Raw genomic sequence first — 18,870 nt, 5'->3', positions numbered from 1 at the left:
AAGATTTACTTGGTATCTTTCTTTTCGATAGTTTCCTAAAACAGACTCGGCTTTTAAACAAGTCCATGAATAATTCATAATATGTTGCTCAGACAGTGTGCAGTGGGAGCATATTTTAAGTTTTTGCATTCAATTGGAAAGGTCATAAATCTTTCCTCAACTGGATGCAGAAAATGGCCGTTTGCATGGATGGCTGCCTGATCAGACAGCTCAAGCTGGTCACACTGGGCTGATTTGGACCTGAATGTAAGATATACAGAGATAGCTTTAGACATTGATAGAGTTAAGATTTGGACCGAGTCATGCACTAACAGAAACAGTTTGATTTTTGCTCAGACACAAGGCCAAGACGATTTTCATCTGGATTAAAAAGAGCAGAATTTTGTCTACATTCAGAAAAAAAACACATGATCATCTAAAGTTTTGCTTTTCTCAATCGATATAAATGTTTGATACTGTCCAAACTGAAATATAAGACTGTTTTTATCCAAACAACATTTGGAGATGCATTTATGGATTGAGGTTAAATAAGACATGAAGCAAAGTCACTGGTTTTACTTTATTTAAACTGGGTCAAAGAGTATATGCTGTAATATGCAAATGAAACATACAGAACCACCTTTTATAATTGCAGGCAATTATTCTGTTTTCACAAAGATGAAATATTTTCTTTAACTGGTTTAAATGTGCCTCTCGCCCCTAGACTGCTGGAGATAGGCTCCAGCTCCCCTGCGACCCAGTATGGAAGAAGCGGGTATAGAAAATGGATGGATGGATGCTTTAAATGTCCCGCAGTCTAATGGACTGTGCATGGATTGGTTTAGGAGGTGGGGAAGATTAGGAAGCCGGTGAAGGTGTGGCTGGTGCTGCTCTGGGTCGCCAAGAGACCGTTGTACTTGGTTGGGTGAAGAGAAATTTGGTCTCCGGGATCCAGCTCCAGAACCGCTGAGCCAGATGTAACCAGAAAACCATCAGAGATGTCGCACAGCATCATGTGACTGTCACTGCCCTTCATCAGCTTCAGACACACCTGAATGGTTAAATTACACATCATCAGCAAAGATAATTGGAGATGAAATATAGCATCTAATCTGAGGAGAAAGAGCAGGTAAAGCAGATGATTTGTGCAGATGTTTGAGGGCAGAATCTCCAGACTTACTCTGCTCTTTGCTGATATGTGGTAACTGAAGAAATACACGCCTTTAGTCGTGCACTGGAACGTCCCGTTTGTCAGCGTTTCTCCTTGAAACTGTGGGTCCAACTCTGGCAAAATCTGTCTGTGAGGGATTATAGCATCTTTTTGTTATTTAGTTCTAAAATAAAATGTTGACTCTGCATTTAATTTTTTTCCTGGTGTATTAATATGATTTGCATGAGAAAAAAACTTCAAATGAACCTTTACAAAGGGCACTAAATGAATTAAAGTTCATCCTAACACCATTTCCAGTTTTAAGTGCAGGCAGGAAATGTTTCTGGCATTTAGAACACAACAAAATAAGTCACATGACCTCATGAAGTCACATGACTATTGAGAGTGGCAGTTTTTTGTCAGAGAAAGGTTTAGGATGATACTGTCTGTCTCTCTCTCTCTGTGAGACAGAGCATAGAGATTTATCTCTACAGCGACAACAAATCGTCTTCAGAACAGGATAGCAAGCTGAAGACAAATAGGGTCTCAGGTCTCCTTATTTGAGAGGGGTTGTTCTACCTTCCCATAAATGGCTATGATGCTTCTTTTAAAATCATACATCTTGGAAACTGTTTAGCATGGACCGATGGATGGATGGATGGATGGATGGAGACTAAAACAGCTTAGATTGTAAAGGCTGCAGAGCCCTGGACCAACAGAACAGCCATAACCTTGAAATTAAAGCAGAAAATTAAATGACACTCTCATTGAGAAGAAAAAGCGCTCCTCACAGTCTGTGTGTTTAGAGGAACCAGAAAAGCTGATCAAAATAACATTTCACAGTATTTATTGTCTCAGGGTTCCAACATCACTGAGGATACAAACTCTGGGTTTTTTGGTTCATCTTTCGATGCAATTTAGGAGAATTCAGAAGGCCTTATGCTACTTTTCATCCATCTCGGTGGAAGATTTCTGGTCTGGGAATAGTGGCACCCCTCCACCTAACCATGTTCCTGCAAATTGTTGGAGAGGGATTTGTTAACTGTTCCTCTCAATGACCTGGCTAAAATAAAATAAAAGAAATAAAAGTATTTCTCTTCATTTTATGCATTCATATACTGGAAAATGTGTTCACAAATAGACTACTGTGTGTTTGACAAATAAACAAAAAGAAGTTCAATTAAAGACTTTACTTCTGCAACATTCACCGTTTCATACATGTGGCAGCCATGTTGGATTTTAAAGCTTGGTGTGGTGAAAACAGACTGTATCCTGAGTTTAGGAGGCCTTCCAGTTGATCTGACACGTGAATTTAGATGTTCTGCTTTCGAGTACAAATGAAACCCAGCATTATCCAACAAAATCTATCAGTTTGATTTTTAAGGCTCTTAAATTATCTTTGGCTCCAATTTAACACTGATAAAGAAATTTTATCAGTGCCTAAATCTCTTTCAGGGAAAACTGTGGGTTGTAGAATGATTGTTTCATGATTGTTCTTCTGGTCAGCATCTCGTTTAAAAAGTCAACATCATCCCTGGTTTCTGTAAAAACATCTCACCTGCTGAACTTAACAGCAGTGTTATACTCTGGTATATTTGAGATGGCCCGTCGGTAGGAGAAGAAGGATTTTTGCTTGCTGGAAGGGTTGAAGGGTCTTCCCTTTTCTCCTTTCCGGCCCGGATATCCAACAGGGCCCGGCAGACCCACATCCCCCTTCATACCAGGCCGGCCTGGTGGGCCCGGCAGACCTGGAACCCCTTTCTGACCCCTAATTGGATGACCCTCTTCACCTGTTCAGGGACATAAACAATTATGAAATGTCTCATCAGTGCCTTAAAACGTTGAACAATCATTAAGACCCGGAAAAACATCCAAAATGTTTGCAGTGCTGTATATTTGAAACACCAAACTCACTGAATGAGAAACTGAGCCAACACAGAGACAAAAACTATGAGAAGAACTTCTCAGATCCACATCCTGTCCAACCTGAGCTCACCTGGATCTCCCTTTTCTCCCTTTAGGCCATCCTTGCCGTTGGGCCCATGGGTACCGGGTATCCCAGGGATCCCAGGGATTCCTCCGGTGCAGGACTGCATGTCAGCTGGGAGGATGCAGACCAAGATTACCAAAGCAGAACTGCAGCTCAGCCACCGGAGGGCCTGAACAAAAAATGTAGTGATTTTAGAATTGTGTCCAAATTTGTGTTTAACACTACAATTGGCAAAAAACAAAAATAGAATTCAAATGGTTTCTTTCAGTAACTTGCAAATGCATTCATATTGATGGAACTTTTCAAATTTTAGAGCTGCAAACCTTAAGGTATTTTATTGAGATTGTGTATGATAGACCAACAAAAAGTGATGTATAATGCTGACGCGTAAGTAATATTATATCCGTCTTTCAAATAAAAGCAGACAGCTAGCAGAAGTCACCTAATTAGTGAGCAGAGTTCACCTGGGTGTAATCTAATCTCAGTATAATTGCATATGTTTTGTGAAGGCCTTTTAGAGAACATCAGAGAACATGCAGCATGACAAAGACCAAGGAATATAGCAGAACGTTGTGGAGAAGTTTAAAGCAAGTTTAGGTTTTAAAACAATATCCCAAGCTTTGAACATCCCACAGAGCTCTGAACTAGAGGAAGCATCCACTTTTCTGGGCTAGGAGGCATCTGGGATTAACTATCAAACAAAAGGAAAGTAAAGTTTGGTCAGATGCATCGTTAGCCCCTTTTCCATTGCTTGAGATAAGCTCAGGGCACGTTTTGATGCACATTTACCCAGGTAATTTCACTTTCCCAATGCTTTACTTCCACGGGTAGCAGGTCATACTCTGGAGTAGTTCTTTCCAGATTTCCAATGAACTGGGCAGAAGGTCTGTGCAGCAAGGCGTAGCACCACTAGTAGCAGTAATGGTGCAGGCGATGGTGAAAATGTATCGTTTTTATATAATTAATTAGTCACAAAAAGGAGTTTTTAGATTATTTAGGCGAGAAAGTAAATCTCAAAACTTCATCTGTGCAGTCAGTTCATCCAGAATGATCCTACATTGAAATGTTATTTGGGAGTTTTTGGAGCAGCAGAGCTCCGCTTACAGGCTGGCTTGGCTGCTAAACTAAGCAAAGCTAACTGGGCGGCTGGACTGGGATTTCCCACTAACCGCTGCCTGATTTTGGCTCGGCACTTCCTTGTACATAAAAAATACATATTTCCCTAAGACTGTCTTTTTATATGAACCTAACTTAGTGGAGTATGAACTCTCAAAATATTTATTTTAATTGTTTTATGTAGACAGCTCTGCAGGAGGAGAGACCACAGTTCCAGGTTTGGATGAAGATTTCCAAAAGCTCCCGGTGATCCTCTTCACCCTGGTGTCCTGTTATACTCTACTTCACTGTCTATGCATCTTCTACTTTATATAAATATTTGCTTATGATTAGACAATGAAGCTATCAATTCTCGGTACTACTTTATATACACTAATATAATTATTGCTAAATAAATTTTTCTGTTTGTGATGTAGATATCCGATATGAGTTTACCTGATTAATATAATAGTAAAAGAAAAATAACAATTTTGGACAGATGCAGGTTGGTAAAACATTAAATGCAAAATAATGATTTAAACTTTTCCTGCTTATGGGTCCAGTGCAACTTAAGGAATAATGGAAGGAATTAATCAGCTGTATAACTCTAATGCTGCTCATCATCTACAGTACAATAATTTGTCAGATGAAACAAAACATTATTTCTTAGCTAATGCCTAATTCACACGGAAGGGTTTTTATGCAGATTTTGAAATGATCTTCCCCTATCGACATGCCCAGATCATGGTGATGGCTCTAAAGATAATCTTATGAGTTATTCTGTGTGTGGTGTAAGAGTGATCTATTCTGCTCGGAAGGATGTTGGACCACTCCGACCTCAAATCGGGGATATTCAACATGTTTCATTGTCTTGGCCCAATATCCTACCATGCAGCCTGTTGAACGTGACATGTAGCCAATCAGAAAGCAACATGACAGAAACATGGAGGGGAATTACTCTGAACTTACGTTTGATCTCGAGAGGGTGTGGGGGATTTACCGTCTGAAATCTGAATGTTTGTGACTGAAATCTATTCGTGTGTGGCGTGTTGTGCTTGCTGTCATGTGTGAGGTCTCTCGGGTTTCTCAAATCAACAGGCAATTTTAAAATGTTGCGGTATGAACCAGGCATAGGAGTTTTTTAAAGGGAGTAAATGATTAATGCCATCTGCTGGACTGAAGGTGTATTGCAGTTTTCTTCACAACTTTCCGATACGTCATTAGGCTGATTTAAATAAATGGTCCGTACCCTTTCCGAACGATTCCTTTTACCTGGGTAAAACAAATCCTGGGTCTTAAATCCTGGGTGGAAAAGGGTCTATTATTACATATTTCATTTGGAAAAAAGCATCCAATCTGTTGTCAGCTACCAGTTCCTGCAGACAGACTCTGTGGTTGTACTGGGTTGTGTCAGTGCGCTTGCTAAAGGTAATTTCCACCTCCATAAATGCAGAAAAGTCCAGCAGCGATTTTAGAAAAACACACGCTGCCTTCAAGACGACATCTTTTTATAGGATGTCCTTGCATTTCTCTGCAAGACTATGGAAAACCACATTCAAAAGGCATGACCGAGGAAGAGGATGGGTCGGCCTACAGGCCTGCAGCAACACAGTATAGTTGGACACCTTGAGTTATTTTACAATATTTCCCTGTAAAGGTTTAGCCTTGGTTAAATTTCAGAGGAGGAATAATACATTTTCTACATTCCACATTTAGAGAACTGCCTGATTCACATCTTTTCATATATTTGTCTGGAGCAATCAATAAACAAAAATTGAAATAATTAAGACATCTTGCACATAATCAACAATTTTATTATTTCACTTTAGGCACAAGTGAAGTAATATCAAATACATCTGCTCCTAACATTACCTTAATCTCAAACAGCATGTCATCCTTGTATAATGCAGAGTAATTAGTAAAACTAAACCACAACAACCACAAACCTTAATGTTTGTCATTGGAAAGGGAAAATGATGCATAATTTAATCTGAGCATAAATCTAGCTTCACTTTACAGCAAATTCTGTTCATTTGCTGTGAAATAAAGATAAGTTCTGATGCCTGTAGCTGTTATTTCATTCAAAAAAATATGTTTGATGGTTTGTTTAAATTAGTAAAATCCACCTCAAAATCCAGAATTTTAAGAAGCAGATGTTTCAGAAATATTGTATTTTTTGGAAATGTCTTTCATGTTTAAGCGAATTATTATTGTCAGAGAGATGTATTTATTCACACATATATTTGCCTACATTTTAATCTGTAAAATTTAAAAAACATGAATTTAAGGACATTTTAAGCTTTCTAACAAAGTTTTTTCTTTCACTCCTTGAATATTACTTCTTATTGTCCAATATTTTATAAAATATAAGATAGTCTCACCATTTGCAGTAATGGTGTCCGTCGTCCTGTGGTGCTGTAATAAGACGTTAGAAAGCTGTCCTGCTCCACAGAATCAGGAAGAAAACATGAAGTGAAACTCAAGAGAGCAACAAAACCCTCTTCTGGTGTCTTTAAATTTGTTTTTGGAGGTGCATCACTGACATTTTAATGCAGAAACCTGGGAAAATATATATTTTTTAATTGTGTTTAATGTGAGATGATCAACTGGAGAACATTGAGGGGATTATTCATTTATTTAATTTGCACAAATCTAGAGTTGAATGCTCTTTCAGGAAGAGCCCAGTTCTGGGTCAGGCTCAGGAGGAGGTTTGGGTGTTCTGATCCATGTAGGATGGATGATAATATCTTCAGTGATTTCCAGTAAAGCTTTAGACCACATCAGACTACATAGGTAAAGGTTTTAAATGAAATACATTGTAACAGTGATGGGTCTAGAACTTCTGCATGACTAGATCTCAGTACTGCATTTGACACAGTTTATATCAACATACTAACTGATAGGCCGGAAAATGGGTGGGATTGTCTGGTACTGTCCTAAACTGGTTCTGATCTTATATGGCAGGCAAGGCGTACTTTGTGCCAATTGGTAATTATAAATATGTGGGTATCAAAAATTAATTGTGGGGTTTCTTAAGGGTCCTATCTATCTATTTCGATAGGTCAGTTTAATGCAATGGCGTTTTTTTTTATTGGTCTCTGTAAAAAAAAATCAATCAGGCAGCTGCAGCTCATCCCAGATGCTGCTGCCAGAGTCCTGACAAACACCAGGGAAATAAACCATATCACTGCAGTTCCTAAATCACTGATCTGGGTCCCTGTTTGTGAAAAGATAGATTTAAAAATTCTGATATTGGTTTGTGGTCAGGTATGAACCATGTGGACTCCTCAGGTCTTCAGGGACCTGCTTCCTCAGGGCTCCTAGGACCAGAACTAAACAAGGTGATGCAGTATTTAGTTTCTTCAGCTGGAGCAAACCCCCTAAAAAACTGAGATGTTCAGGACTGGTTGGTTCCTTCAAATCAGGACTGAAAACAGAAGCTTTTGGTCAAACAATCTGACTAATAAATTGTTTGAAAAAGTTGTTTCTTTCATGTCTTTAATATCTCTATTTTAACATCTATTTTGTTTATGCAGTGTTTTTATGTTTTGTCATTTTTATTGTGCCTTTCCTTTGACGTCTTGTAAAGCTGTTCGGATTGTCTTGTGTTTGAATGGTGCTATAGAAATAGACCTGCCATGCCTTATATGTATACATATTATGTAATAATAATTTTAACTTGGGGTTGATTTAAAAAATCTAGAATATTCTACCCTCAATATAAATCATTAAGAGCCCAAAATGAATATGACATCAATGCTTATGTAGCGTGGATGTAAACCTTTAACGGGAAGTGTAGGTACTAGTGCAACATTTAATTTGATCCATAAGTCATTTCTCTGTCCAAATAATTTGTTTCACACACCAAGGCAACCTGATGAGAAAAGTGAACTCTAACAGAAGAAACTAAAAGTAGTTTTGAAGAAGAAAACAAAAATGTATACACATACACCTTTCATTAAAGGACAGTGATGCAGTTGTGATTAAAAAAATATCAAATTGAATTTTCCTCCTTCGAGATTTGGTTGACAAGACAAACCCAGAATCAAAAATGAGGATATGAGAAAAGCTGACTGAGCAGCATCTTTACAGGATGTATAAATATCAAAAACACAGATGATTTTTATACTGCTGAGGAGAATAAATAATTTGTGGAACAGATACTGTTGGCCGTACAGAAGTTTGGGTCCTCAGCCGCAAACTGCCTGGAAACGCTTCCTTCTTAGCAAACTAACAGGAATTTCAGAGAAAAACAGAACAAAATGTTGTTTTTGGAGAACATTGGTTTTATAATCACATCTGTTTTTTAATGCTTCATCATCAGTTCTTTACCTCGACTTCCTGCTGAAATATTTTGCTGTTGTGTCCACAGATAAACTTATCAGAAGAGAATCTGAATGCACGCACCTGAAACATTGATAGTTTCAACATTAAATAAAGTATAAAAAATATTGTTCTTTCAGTGCAATATCTGATATCTTTGAGACTTTCAATGATGTTACAAATTCACAGAAAATCACTAAAGTGTTTCTTAAACTGCTTCCAATTATGTTAATAAAAACTTGTTACCAATCAACATGATTTATGTTTTAACCTTATAAAACCTTTTTTTTTTGCATCATAACTTTTGAAACAGTTGTGCAGTGGGTTTGGTCACCTTCAAAATGCTTATGTGAGAATGCTCCAGGAAAAAGACTCTGTTGACATAGACTTAGTTGAACTGAGGAAGGTTTTATTTCCAAGCAAGCCCATATCAAAAATAACAGATCTGTGCACCTATCTGGGGGCATCTTTAGCCAAATGTAGAAGGATTCCCCAAGAACTATGAACACAGCCCCTTCTTATAAACAGCTCAGACTATACATACATCTGGTTTCTGACATAGGAACATGCCCAGTCACCCTTGGCCACAGGGAGTTAGTGTTATCACCAGGAACCATGTCCTTCAGACACTGTCAGGCCCCTGGTCCTTGCTTGGATAACCTGGTCAAGGGGGCCTCACGATTTACTATGTTATAGTAAAGGGTTATGTCTGCTAGAAACATATGTTTTGTTTTCTTGGACACAGGTTCCCTGTCTCTTAGTTCAGACTGAACTTGTGATAAACTATATAAAGGATGAAAACATGTCAATCTGTCATTTATGTGAACTACAGACCCCACAAAACATTGCATGATTTTTTATTCAGAATATTTTTGATTTAAAAGTAGTTGCTGAAAACTGCAGGTAAAAGTTTCCCTGTATTTTCTGAAACAAAATGTCTCCTCAGTGCACCTAAATTAGGTGACTACATGAGATCAAAATAAAACCAGTAAGGCGTCCACCAAAAGGCATCAACAGCAGCTCTGCACAAGTCTTAAATCTCCCCCATTATAATTTAGTTATGTTGGAATTTCCCTCTAAGCAGCCATACTTTTACACTAATTTATTCTTCCTTAAAGGTTCTTTCTGAAAGTTGTTAAAGTTTTTCTTAGGACTTTGTTGCTTGAAGGAACATTTTTATTTCTTAAATCATTCAACTCTGAATTATGTATTATTAAAGTGTTGAACAAATGTCCTAATCTCAATGGGATTACCAGCCATCTGTTCAAACACCAGATAACATCTGTTAAAGAAATCTGCAGAAATAGTGCAGAAAACCAGTTAAATTGATTCCAATAAACATGTGTTCTTTGGAGTTAACTTCCTTTAAGTGAATGGCATGGTTGTGTGCTCTGTGCTGATGGTCTCAAGAGCAACAAGTATCTTTCAGTTTTGGACTAACCTCTACAAGTTCTGCAAACTATAGCGGTTAGGTATCCATCCAGAATAACGCCAGATGCTCAGCTGGTTACAAAAACTGTGTTGTTGAGAAGCAGCTTGAAGGACATTCAACCAAATATTGATGTGGTGCGTGTTTTTATTTGAGCCTGTATGTATAATATTGACCTTGTACAGATTAGAGCAGGGTTCGGCAACTCCAGTCCTTGAATGCCACTGCCTTGCAATGTTTGGATGCATCCCTGCTCCAACTCACCTGAACCACATGGCTGAATTACCTGACTTGGCCATTAACTCTTCATTTGATTCGGGTGTGTTGAAGCAAGGATGCGTTGCAGGACAGTGGCACTCAGGCACTGGAGATAGTGATAACTTTATTTGTAAAGCACCTTCAAACAAAGTGCTGAAAAAGTTACAGAAAGATAAAAAGACAATAAAACAGTACAATGCTGTTTAAAACAATTAAAACAATGAAGAAGCAGTAAACATTGAGCATAAAATTAAGAACCATAGGTGAACAAGTGGGTCTCTAGGTTAGCTTTAAAAGCCTTCACAGAACATGCTTGCCTGATAACTTTAGGGAGATTGTTCCACAATATTGGGGCGCGGAAGGTAAAAACGAGCTCCTGAGCAGATTCTCTATCAGCAGTTAAAAGGCCAGTGCCTTGAGATCAGAGAACATGGGGTGGAACATAGAGGTGCAAAAGGTTGGAGAGGTAGGAAGACACCAGACCATTTAGAGCCTTGTAGCTATGTAAATGTTAGAAGGTCATGAGCTGTCAAATTTGAACTGCAAGTGGTTGATTTACCCTCAGCAAGTTGTGACACTGTGTTGAATGGAAGTTTAGATGTATGCTTATGATTCATAATGAGATTAGAGAAGTAGGTTGTTTTGCTGTAGACGTTGTTGACTGAAATAAGGACGTATCTTTCCAAGCCTGTAGAGATACTTCTAATCTAGAACATTGTCCAAAAAAGTCTAGAAGAGCATTATTAAGGTTCACAGTCAGCGTCTCCACACATAATTCATGGATAAAAGTGGAAACCAACACAGGTTGCAGACCCCTGGATTGAAGCATTGATCTCCCAGTGCTGCTCCTCAGGTTCCGTTGTCCTGCAAGTTTTAGATGTGTTTGTTCTCCGGCACACCTGGCTGAATGCTAGTATTAACTGCTCTGCATGCCGTCAGGTTCTGCAGAAACATATTCATTTATCATCCACTTGCATCAGGTGTGCAGGAGAAGGAGAACAACTATAACTATACAGGACAATGGGCCCTAAGGACCGGGGTGGGTAAGTACTGGACTGAAGGAAATCCACCATATTTAAACACATGAACTCCAAGCTGACGATGAGTGGATTTAAACTTTAAATCAGAAATGTTGCTCTGTTAGAAATGCTCTATTCTCCTTTTATCAATACTGAAAATCATTTGCTGTAAATAATTGACAGGATCTCAGCTGTTTGCAGATGGCTAAATATAATGCTGCTCTTCTTCTGATCAAATATTCAGTCCCGAGTTGAATAAGCTCCTGGTCAGAAAAGTAAACAAAAACTAAATCCTAGAGGGGTTTGGTTGCCTCTCTTTGTTCTTCATTTATTAGTTTGATTAGCTCAAACACAAACTTTATCTTGAGAGATAAACAATATAAAAGATGCAACATTGGCTTTAGCAGAAAATCTTTTTACTGGTGACAGAGGTAATAAATCCAACTGAGGAAATCAATATTAGCTGAAAGGAAATAATTTGATACATCTGATTATCTGCATCAAATAATGTTGAAAATTCTTAATGTCTCAGTTTGTTTTTTAGTAAAATCCGAATAGATGACACGTCATTACAAAAACCAACACTAAGAAGAAAAGTAACAATAACTAGAGAGTCATTATGCCATCCAACTGTTGCAGGTCTTCCATCCCATGGGTCAGAAAGGCTACAGTAGAAACCCAGAAAAGATGCTGTAACCATTGTGTCTTCCTGTCATCCCTCTTTGGTCTTTGGTCTCCAGCCAAACCTCCTGACCCTGTGACACGTAGACTGCCAGCCCGCCTGAAGTCACCTGGAACCAGTAAAGGTGTCGTTCTTACTGCATGTACACTCACATACGCTCACATACTAGAACTTTACATCTGCACTCTTTTAGTAATGGCTTTAAACATTTTTTTAAATGTTCTTTTATATGTATGGAGACGATGCAAAAAACTAGTATCAGTATTTAAATCCTTGCACTACATTGCTTTGCCTCACAGACCAACAACCCTCAATACTCTCCTAAACGAGGGGTGACCCAAATCCAGACCTGGAAAGCTACCTTCCTGCAACCCTTATATGCATCCAAGGGTCTACAACTCAAGTCCTCCAGTGCCAATATCCTGTAACGTTTAGATGCATCCCTGCTCTGACACACCTGAGTCCAGTAAATAGTTAATCAAACCTTTGCAAACCTTGCTGACATGCCAAGGAGGGTTTTCAGCCTTTTGAATCAGATGTGTTGGAGCAGGGATGCATCCAAAAGCTGTAGGGTTGTAGCTCTCAATGACTGGACTTGGACACCCCTCCCCTAATTATATACTGAATAAAAATTACATGAAACTTTTGGCCACAACCGAAGAATTTCCTCCTGCTCTGACCTGTTTCCTGTTGCGAAAGTCACAGAACTCTGTCAGCAGATTATTGTTGAGCTTCATCAGCACACAGAGTCTGTCCTCCAGAGTAGCATGAAACACAAAGTAGTACATCCCTGGGACCCGACACCTACAGTGGAGCAACCCAACAGAAAAGATCAATGTAGATCAGGAAGCTTCTCAATTCTCGCGGGATTTTTCGTTACTGTTTGTAGTAAATTGCTATTTGTGGTTTGAAGTTGTAAAAATCAGCTTGAAACCTGAGTTTAAAACAAAAAGCATTTGGTCGTTTCAAGATAGAAAACACAAATCCAAGCCATGTTTTAATTTTTAATAAAAGTCAAATTTAAGACAAAGAGAAACGAAGAACTGGCTGTTGCTTTGTGTTTCTAGACAAGCCAGTTGTGGAAACATCGTATGCTGTAACTGTAGGTGGCGCTGTTTCTTCTGTGCAGGTCAAACCTGTTTTTCCGAGAATTTTTCTCCCAAAAAATCTTTATGAGTTTTATCGCATGTTAGCCCGAAGTTAAAACCCTCCCTTCTAACATATATGAGCAGTGATATCACAGGAAGAAACATACTTGATTTAATGTTTTTATTATTTAAACAGAAAAATACCTTTAGCAAAACATGCTTCATGCTGTGATGTCACTGTCCATATATATCCAGAGTGAGTGTTTTCCTCATCAGGGTAACCTGCCAAAATATTATATACTTTTTTAAAATATCTGTCAAAAAATATCCAAATTTTTATGTGATCCTGTTCATCTGTATTTGTGGTCTTCCTTAACACCTTTTGAGGTGTACAGAAGAAACAGCGCCACCTACAGTCACAATTAATGATGGTCAAAATTTAATGGCTGCCTATGATTAAGAAAATCCTGGCCTTGTATTGTTTTTCTTTGCCTGTAATTTATTTTTGATTATTTTAAAATTGAAAAGAAAATTTTAGCGGATTTTAATGTGTTGCTGCTAATCATCATAAATTTTTTTTATATTTAAATAGTATTTTATTTTAATATCTTTTAACAGAATCAAAAGACCATCTGCCGATTTTCAGCTGCTTGTTTCGCTTGAGAACATCCGATTACCAGAAGAACCTGAACAAACGCCATAACAAGATCGGACCTGAACAAAACAAACAATGAATGCTTTGGAGGTTTGGTCACCTGAAGCGCCCTGTGTCTGTGTTGTAGTCATTCTGGATGTTGGTTATGACTTTGGTGAACCGAATGATGCTGGATTTGTCGGGAAAGTCGGCGGTTCCTCTGGCCACACTGAAGGCTGCCTTCTGCTGAACTGCAGCAGACCTGCAGCCACAGAGAAAACAAAAAAGTTCTGGTTCCGAAGCTGAGAAGTGAACCTTTTTCAACATTAACAACAGCATAGATCTTATTTCAGTTTGTGGCAGAACTGTTGAAACATTTCTATTCCTTTCTCTTTTTTGACTTAGCTTAGGTCACTAATTGTTCAGCCCTTTTCTGGTGGAGGATTGTTTCCTTTAAAGGAGGTCGTTCCACCCTACCATCACCCTGTGCTTGCTCAGGAAGTAAAAAATGTACGCAATCCACTGGGTCTCTCAGAAAATAAAAATGACACTACGAATTCTCACTGCTCTGTATATCTTTAAATGAAATGGAGCTGCCTGTAATAAAGTTTGAATCTGATGCTTTTTGTCTGAACTGTATTAAAATGAATTGGATCAAACTGAAGTGGAAGTGGAGTAGACCTACCGATCTTTCAAACTGCCTTAAAATAAGCCTTGCTGTGTTTTTGCTTCAAATTTAAAATTACATGGAAATACAAAGACAAAGAAAAGTGAACAAGTAAAAATAAAACAAAAATATTGTTTAACATGACGCATTTATGAAAATTTCATTTTAATTTTTCGGCTAGTTTCTGAAGGTACATCTTTATCTTCATAATAATATAAAATGAAATAAATAAAATCACTTTTGTATTTCCACAGCAAACCAACAACACACCCGAGGGATCAGCTGGTCAGTCTTTGACATTTAAATCACTTTAAACCATTTTAAGGTTTTCGGAAGCTTTTTGAAGAGACATTCTCTGCTGTTGTTTTTTGTATTGTACCCAGCTTCTCCTGGCTCTCCTGGAGGCCCCTGATCCCCTGCAATGCCTGGTTCTCCTGGTTCCCCTGATTGACCTCGTTTGCCTGGAGGTCCAGACAGCCCTGGTTCACCCCTCAGGCCCTTCTGAGGCCCGAGGCCGCCGCTCCATTCTGCTCCTGATAAACAACAAGAGAGACTGTTTCTTTAGTGGTTCTGGACTAGATCAGTGCTCCACTATAACTGCTCACTTTATTATTATATTTTATAAAGAATCTAATAAAATTAAACAAATCTAAACTAAGAACAAAACGTTCTGATATGTACATTGGTTCCTTACAGGAAGTAATGTTATTTTCTGTTCATCTAAAATACTTTTATATTATGTTTTAGCTTTGAAACACCTAAATCTTTCCATGGGTTTGTATTCAGCCCCCCTTACTCTGATACCCCTGAGGAAAAACCCCTGTGCACCAAACTGCATTCAAAAAACACCCAGTTATCAAACAGAACATACCAATGTACAGTTTAATCTCAATGTAAAGCTGTTTTGTGTAGGCCTCAAAGGACATTAGAGCACAAACAGCATCATGAAGACCAAGGAACACTACAGACAGGTGAAGGAGAAAGTTCTGGAGAAGTTCAAAGCAGGGTTAGGATCAAAAACAAAATCCCAGGCATTGAACATCTCACAGAGCTCTGTTCAATCCATTATCTGAACATGGAAAGAGAATGAAACAGCTGCAGATCTACCAAGACATGGACATCCACTTAAACTGACAGGCTGGGCAAGGAGCACATTTATCAGAGAATCAGGGCCATGACAACTCTTCAAGAGAAAGAACTTCTGGAGGGTGGTCTGGTCAGATAAGATCAAAACTGAACTTTCTGGCCTACATCAAGAACAAAACACTAACAATCCATGTGACTTGAACAGGACTGTTTGGAAGATGGATAAAGCTAAATCCAGGGCAATCCTGGAAGAAAATGTGTTAGAGGACACAAAAGACTTGAGATTGGGGTGGAGGTTCATCTTCTAGCAGGACAATGACCACAAATGTACAGCCAGAGCTACCATAGAGTGGTTCAGATCATATTCTGGTGTTAGAAGGGCCCAGTCAAAGTCCAGACCTAAATCCTGTTGAAAGTCTGTGACAAGACTTAAAAACTTATGGTCAAATGTCGACACTCTCCATCCAGTATGACTGAGCTTGAGAAAAATGAGCAAAAATGTTTATCTGTAGATGTGGTAGAAAGCAAGAAGAGACTTTCCCCAAACACAACTGATGCTTAAACAAACTATGGACTGCAGGGCTGAATACTAATCCATGCAACAAAGATTTCATTCATTCATTCATTCATTCATTCATTCATCTTCTATACTGCTTCTTCCACAGTGGGTCACGGGGCAGCTGGTGCCTATCTCCAGCAGTCTACGGGCGAGAGGCGGGGGACACCCTGGACAAGTCGCCAATTCATCGCAGGGCAACACAGAGATGTACAGGACAAACAACCAGGCACTCACTCATTCACACCTGAGGGCAATTTAGAGAGACCAATTAACCAAACAGTCTTGTTTTTAGACTGTGGGAGGAAGCTGGAGTACCCGGTGAGAACCCACGCATTTTATTAGAAAAATTGAACTGAAAATCATCTATTTTTTTCTTCCGCTTCGCGATAATGCACCTCCTTGTGACACCTAGGTCTATCATATAAAATCCCAACAAAGTACATTGAAAGATTTGGTTATAATTTAAATAAATAAGAATTATTAATTATTATAATAATTAAAGAAGTATTATTATTATTAAATAAGTATTAATGCTTTTACAAAGCACTAGATTTTGCCAAAGTTTTGCTAACGTCCATAAAACATAACATAAACATGAGAAACAGTGGAAAAAATTTGCATTCCTGCTTAGTTTGAATACCTGGATCTCCTTTTTCTCCTTTCTCTCCATTCCGACCATCTCTACCGGGAAGTCCGGGAATACCTGAGTTCAGTCACATGGATCAATTGAACGTCTCAGAAACACCCCCAAATGGCAATATATCAAGATTTACAACCGCACACAGATAAACGTACAAACCTGGCATTCCAGGCATTCCTGTTGCTCGACAGGTCTCCATGGCGACCAGCAGAGAGACAGCCAATGAGAGCAGAGCTCCGGTTAGGAGAAAACTGTGGGGGGGCATCATGGAAGGGGGGGCTGATGAGGAGAGGAGGAAACAAGGAGAAAAAATAAGATGAGTTGGATAAAACAGGTGCAGACATGATACAAGAAATGAGGAATGAAAATCAATTTTAAAGAAATGATCAGATCAAGGAGAGCGAAAAAATACAGGTGTTGTTCAGGAATGGCAGGAAAAGGAAAGAGGGAAAAGATGGGAAGGAAATTAAGGAGAAAAAGTTGTCTGACAAAAAAGCTATCTGATTTTATGTGAAAGGTAGAAATTTAAGCTATGATAACATAAACAAAAAAAAAGGAAAATATCCTGATCATCAACCCCTTCTAATACAAAAATATTCAACAAATATTATAAATGTATTAAAGATCTAAAAGTTACCTTGGGAGGTTACTGAACAGTAAAATCCAACACAGGGAGCAAAAAGCAAACTGAAGAGAAGATCTGAGTCCTGCAGCGGCTGGACGAGGAAGTCAGCTTAAACATTTCTGATCTGACAGTTCTGCATTTCTGGGAGGTTACTGACGGCCGCAGGGATCCAGAACAGAACAGAGTCACAACAGCAAACCCAGTAACTTCACAGTCATGTTAAACAGACTCAACTTTAAGAAAATATTCAACAAATAAAGCTGAACATCCAGGATGAAATGTCACATTCAGGAGGAGGGGTGGGAATGTAAATGATTTACTTGCAGGGAGCTGCCATGTGTAGAACCACAGCCGGGGACACGTGTCGTGGCATCTCAGGTGGAGTAACAGTGTTACAGACAGTCGCCGGAGCGTCTGACAGTCAGAGGAAAACAACAGAGAAGGCACAGAGGATGCCTTATCTGCTTTTTACTGCACTGTCAGGTCTCAGATGTTGTTTTACGTGTTCATCATTCATAATGCTTTTGTATTTGTGTGTGTGTGTGTGTGTGTGTGTGGTCTGTCCTCTCCCACCCCTAGTCAGTAGTGGCAGGCAGCCTCTCACACTGAGCCAGGTTTTGCTGGAAGTTTCTTCATGTTGAAACCGAGTCCTTCCTTTCTACTTTCGCTACATGCTTACTCGGTTGAGCGATTAGTTCAAGTCAATGACTTAATACGGTGCAATTATAAAGTACCCTGAAAAGACATTTGGCACTTCCTGTGTAGTGAGCACTAACAAATTGATCTGACTGCCTTTCTTCAAACACCTTCAAAGCGTCATTCCACAGCATCAGATTTACCCACAACATCCCACACTGATGATGTCCTGAAGTCATTATGAAGTATTTTTATTTGTGTTACCTTATAGTGCTCTAATATGAATGTTCTTATTTTGTTAATTTAGAAATTCCAAAACAGCTTTTAAAATAATTCCTAACAAGTGAAAATTATGAGAAGGATAGATAAACTTTATTGTCATCGCATGAACAAGGAAAATAGTGATTATTGTGTTAAGCTCCGAAATGCAAACCTGTCTTTTTATTAAATAGACTGATTAGAGACCTTGAAAGTTAAATCAACTCCAGTCAGAAGAGCTAGGACCTAGGATAGCTAGTTGACATTTTTGATCTTTACTTTGAAGAATATAATCTAAAAGAATCAATTTCTATTAGTGGTTGTCTGATATGAAGTTTATCTTACAACATCCCAAATCTGCTTCTGATTGGGTGATCAGCACCTCATGAGGACTCCTTCCCCCAACACTGCCAGCTTCCAAGGCGGATACGTTCTGAGACTTAGTTTAAAGCACAAAAAGAACCAGAACCACCATGAAGCTTTACCTGTCAAAACCAGGATTGATCACCTTGCTGGATTCAGTTGCAATAAATGTTTTTGCTTTGTATTGTAAGCTTTGCTAAGTTTTTCAAGGTTTTGCATTAAGTTCCTGCAAAGATATTATTATTTTCTCTCACATCACCTGGTTCCAAATCCAATGTGAGGAGCCTCTAAACATCAAAAATGCAGAACCATGAGAGATCAGCATCACTTGGCTTTGTTATGGTGAACTCAAGAAACAGAAGAGCTACCTTCCCTCCATCCAAAAGGAT

The 18,870-nt window shown here is 38.7% G+C and overlaps 2 protein-coding genes across 2 annotated transcripts; both read right to left on the bottom strand.

The window, feature by feature from the left end:
• Positions 1–545: 545 nt before the first annotated feature.
• c1qb (complement component 1, q subcomponent, B chain) lies at positions 546–6,759 on the bottom strand. The gene is made up of 5 exons (XM_047346585.1): positions 6,596–6,759; positions 3,126–3,288; positions 2,688–2,919; positions 1,160–1,277; positions 546–1,030 (listed from the first exon to the last, which is right to left on the bottom strand). The coding sequence occupies exons 1-5, from the start codon at positions 6,596–6,598 to the stop codon at positions 821–823; spliced, it is 726 nt and encodes a 241-aa protein (XP_047202541.1). The 5' UTR covers positions 6,599–6,759; the 3' UTR covers positions 546–820.
• Positions 6,760–11,530: 4,771 nt separating this feature from the next.
• On the bottom strand, positions 11,531–17,560 carry LOC124857367 (complement C1q subcomponent subunit C-like). The gene is made up of 8 exons (XM_047348590.1): positions 17,545–17,560; positions 17,237–17,376; positions 16,759–16,878; positions 16,600–16,662; positions 14,694–14,847; positions 13,769–13,909; positions 12,606–12,729; positions 11,531–12,034 (listed from the first exon to the last, which is right to left on the bottom strand). Exons 3-8 carry the CDS (start codon positions 16,865–16,867, stop codon positions 11,909–11,911), a joined length of 717 nt encoding a protein of 238 aa, XP_047204546.1. The 5' UTR covers positions 16,868–16,878; positions 17,237–17,376; positions 17,545–17,560; the 3' UTR covers positions 11,531–11,908.
• Between the last annotated feature and the right edge of the window lie 1,310 nt (positions 17,561–18,870).

Source organism: Girardinichthys multiradiatus, chromosome 20 (assembly GCF_021462225.1).
Source record: "Girardinichthys multiradiatus isolate DD_20200921_A chromosome 20, DD_fGirMul_XY1, whole genome shotgun sequence".
In the NCBI taxonomy this organism is placed as follows: domain Eukaryota; kingdom Metazoa; phylum Chordata; class Actinopteri; order Cyprinodontiformes; family Goodeidae; genus Girardinichthys; species Girardinichthys multiradiatus.
This window is presented reverse-complemented; position numbering and strand designations above follow the sequence as displayed.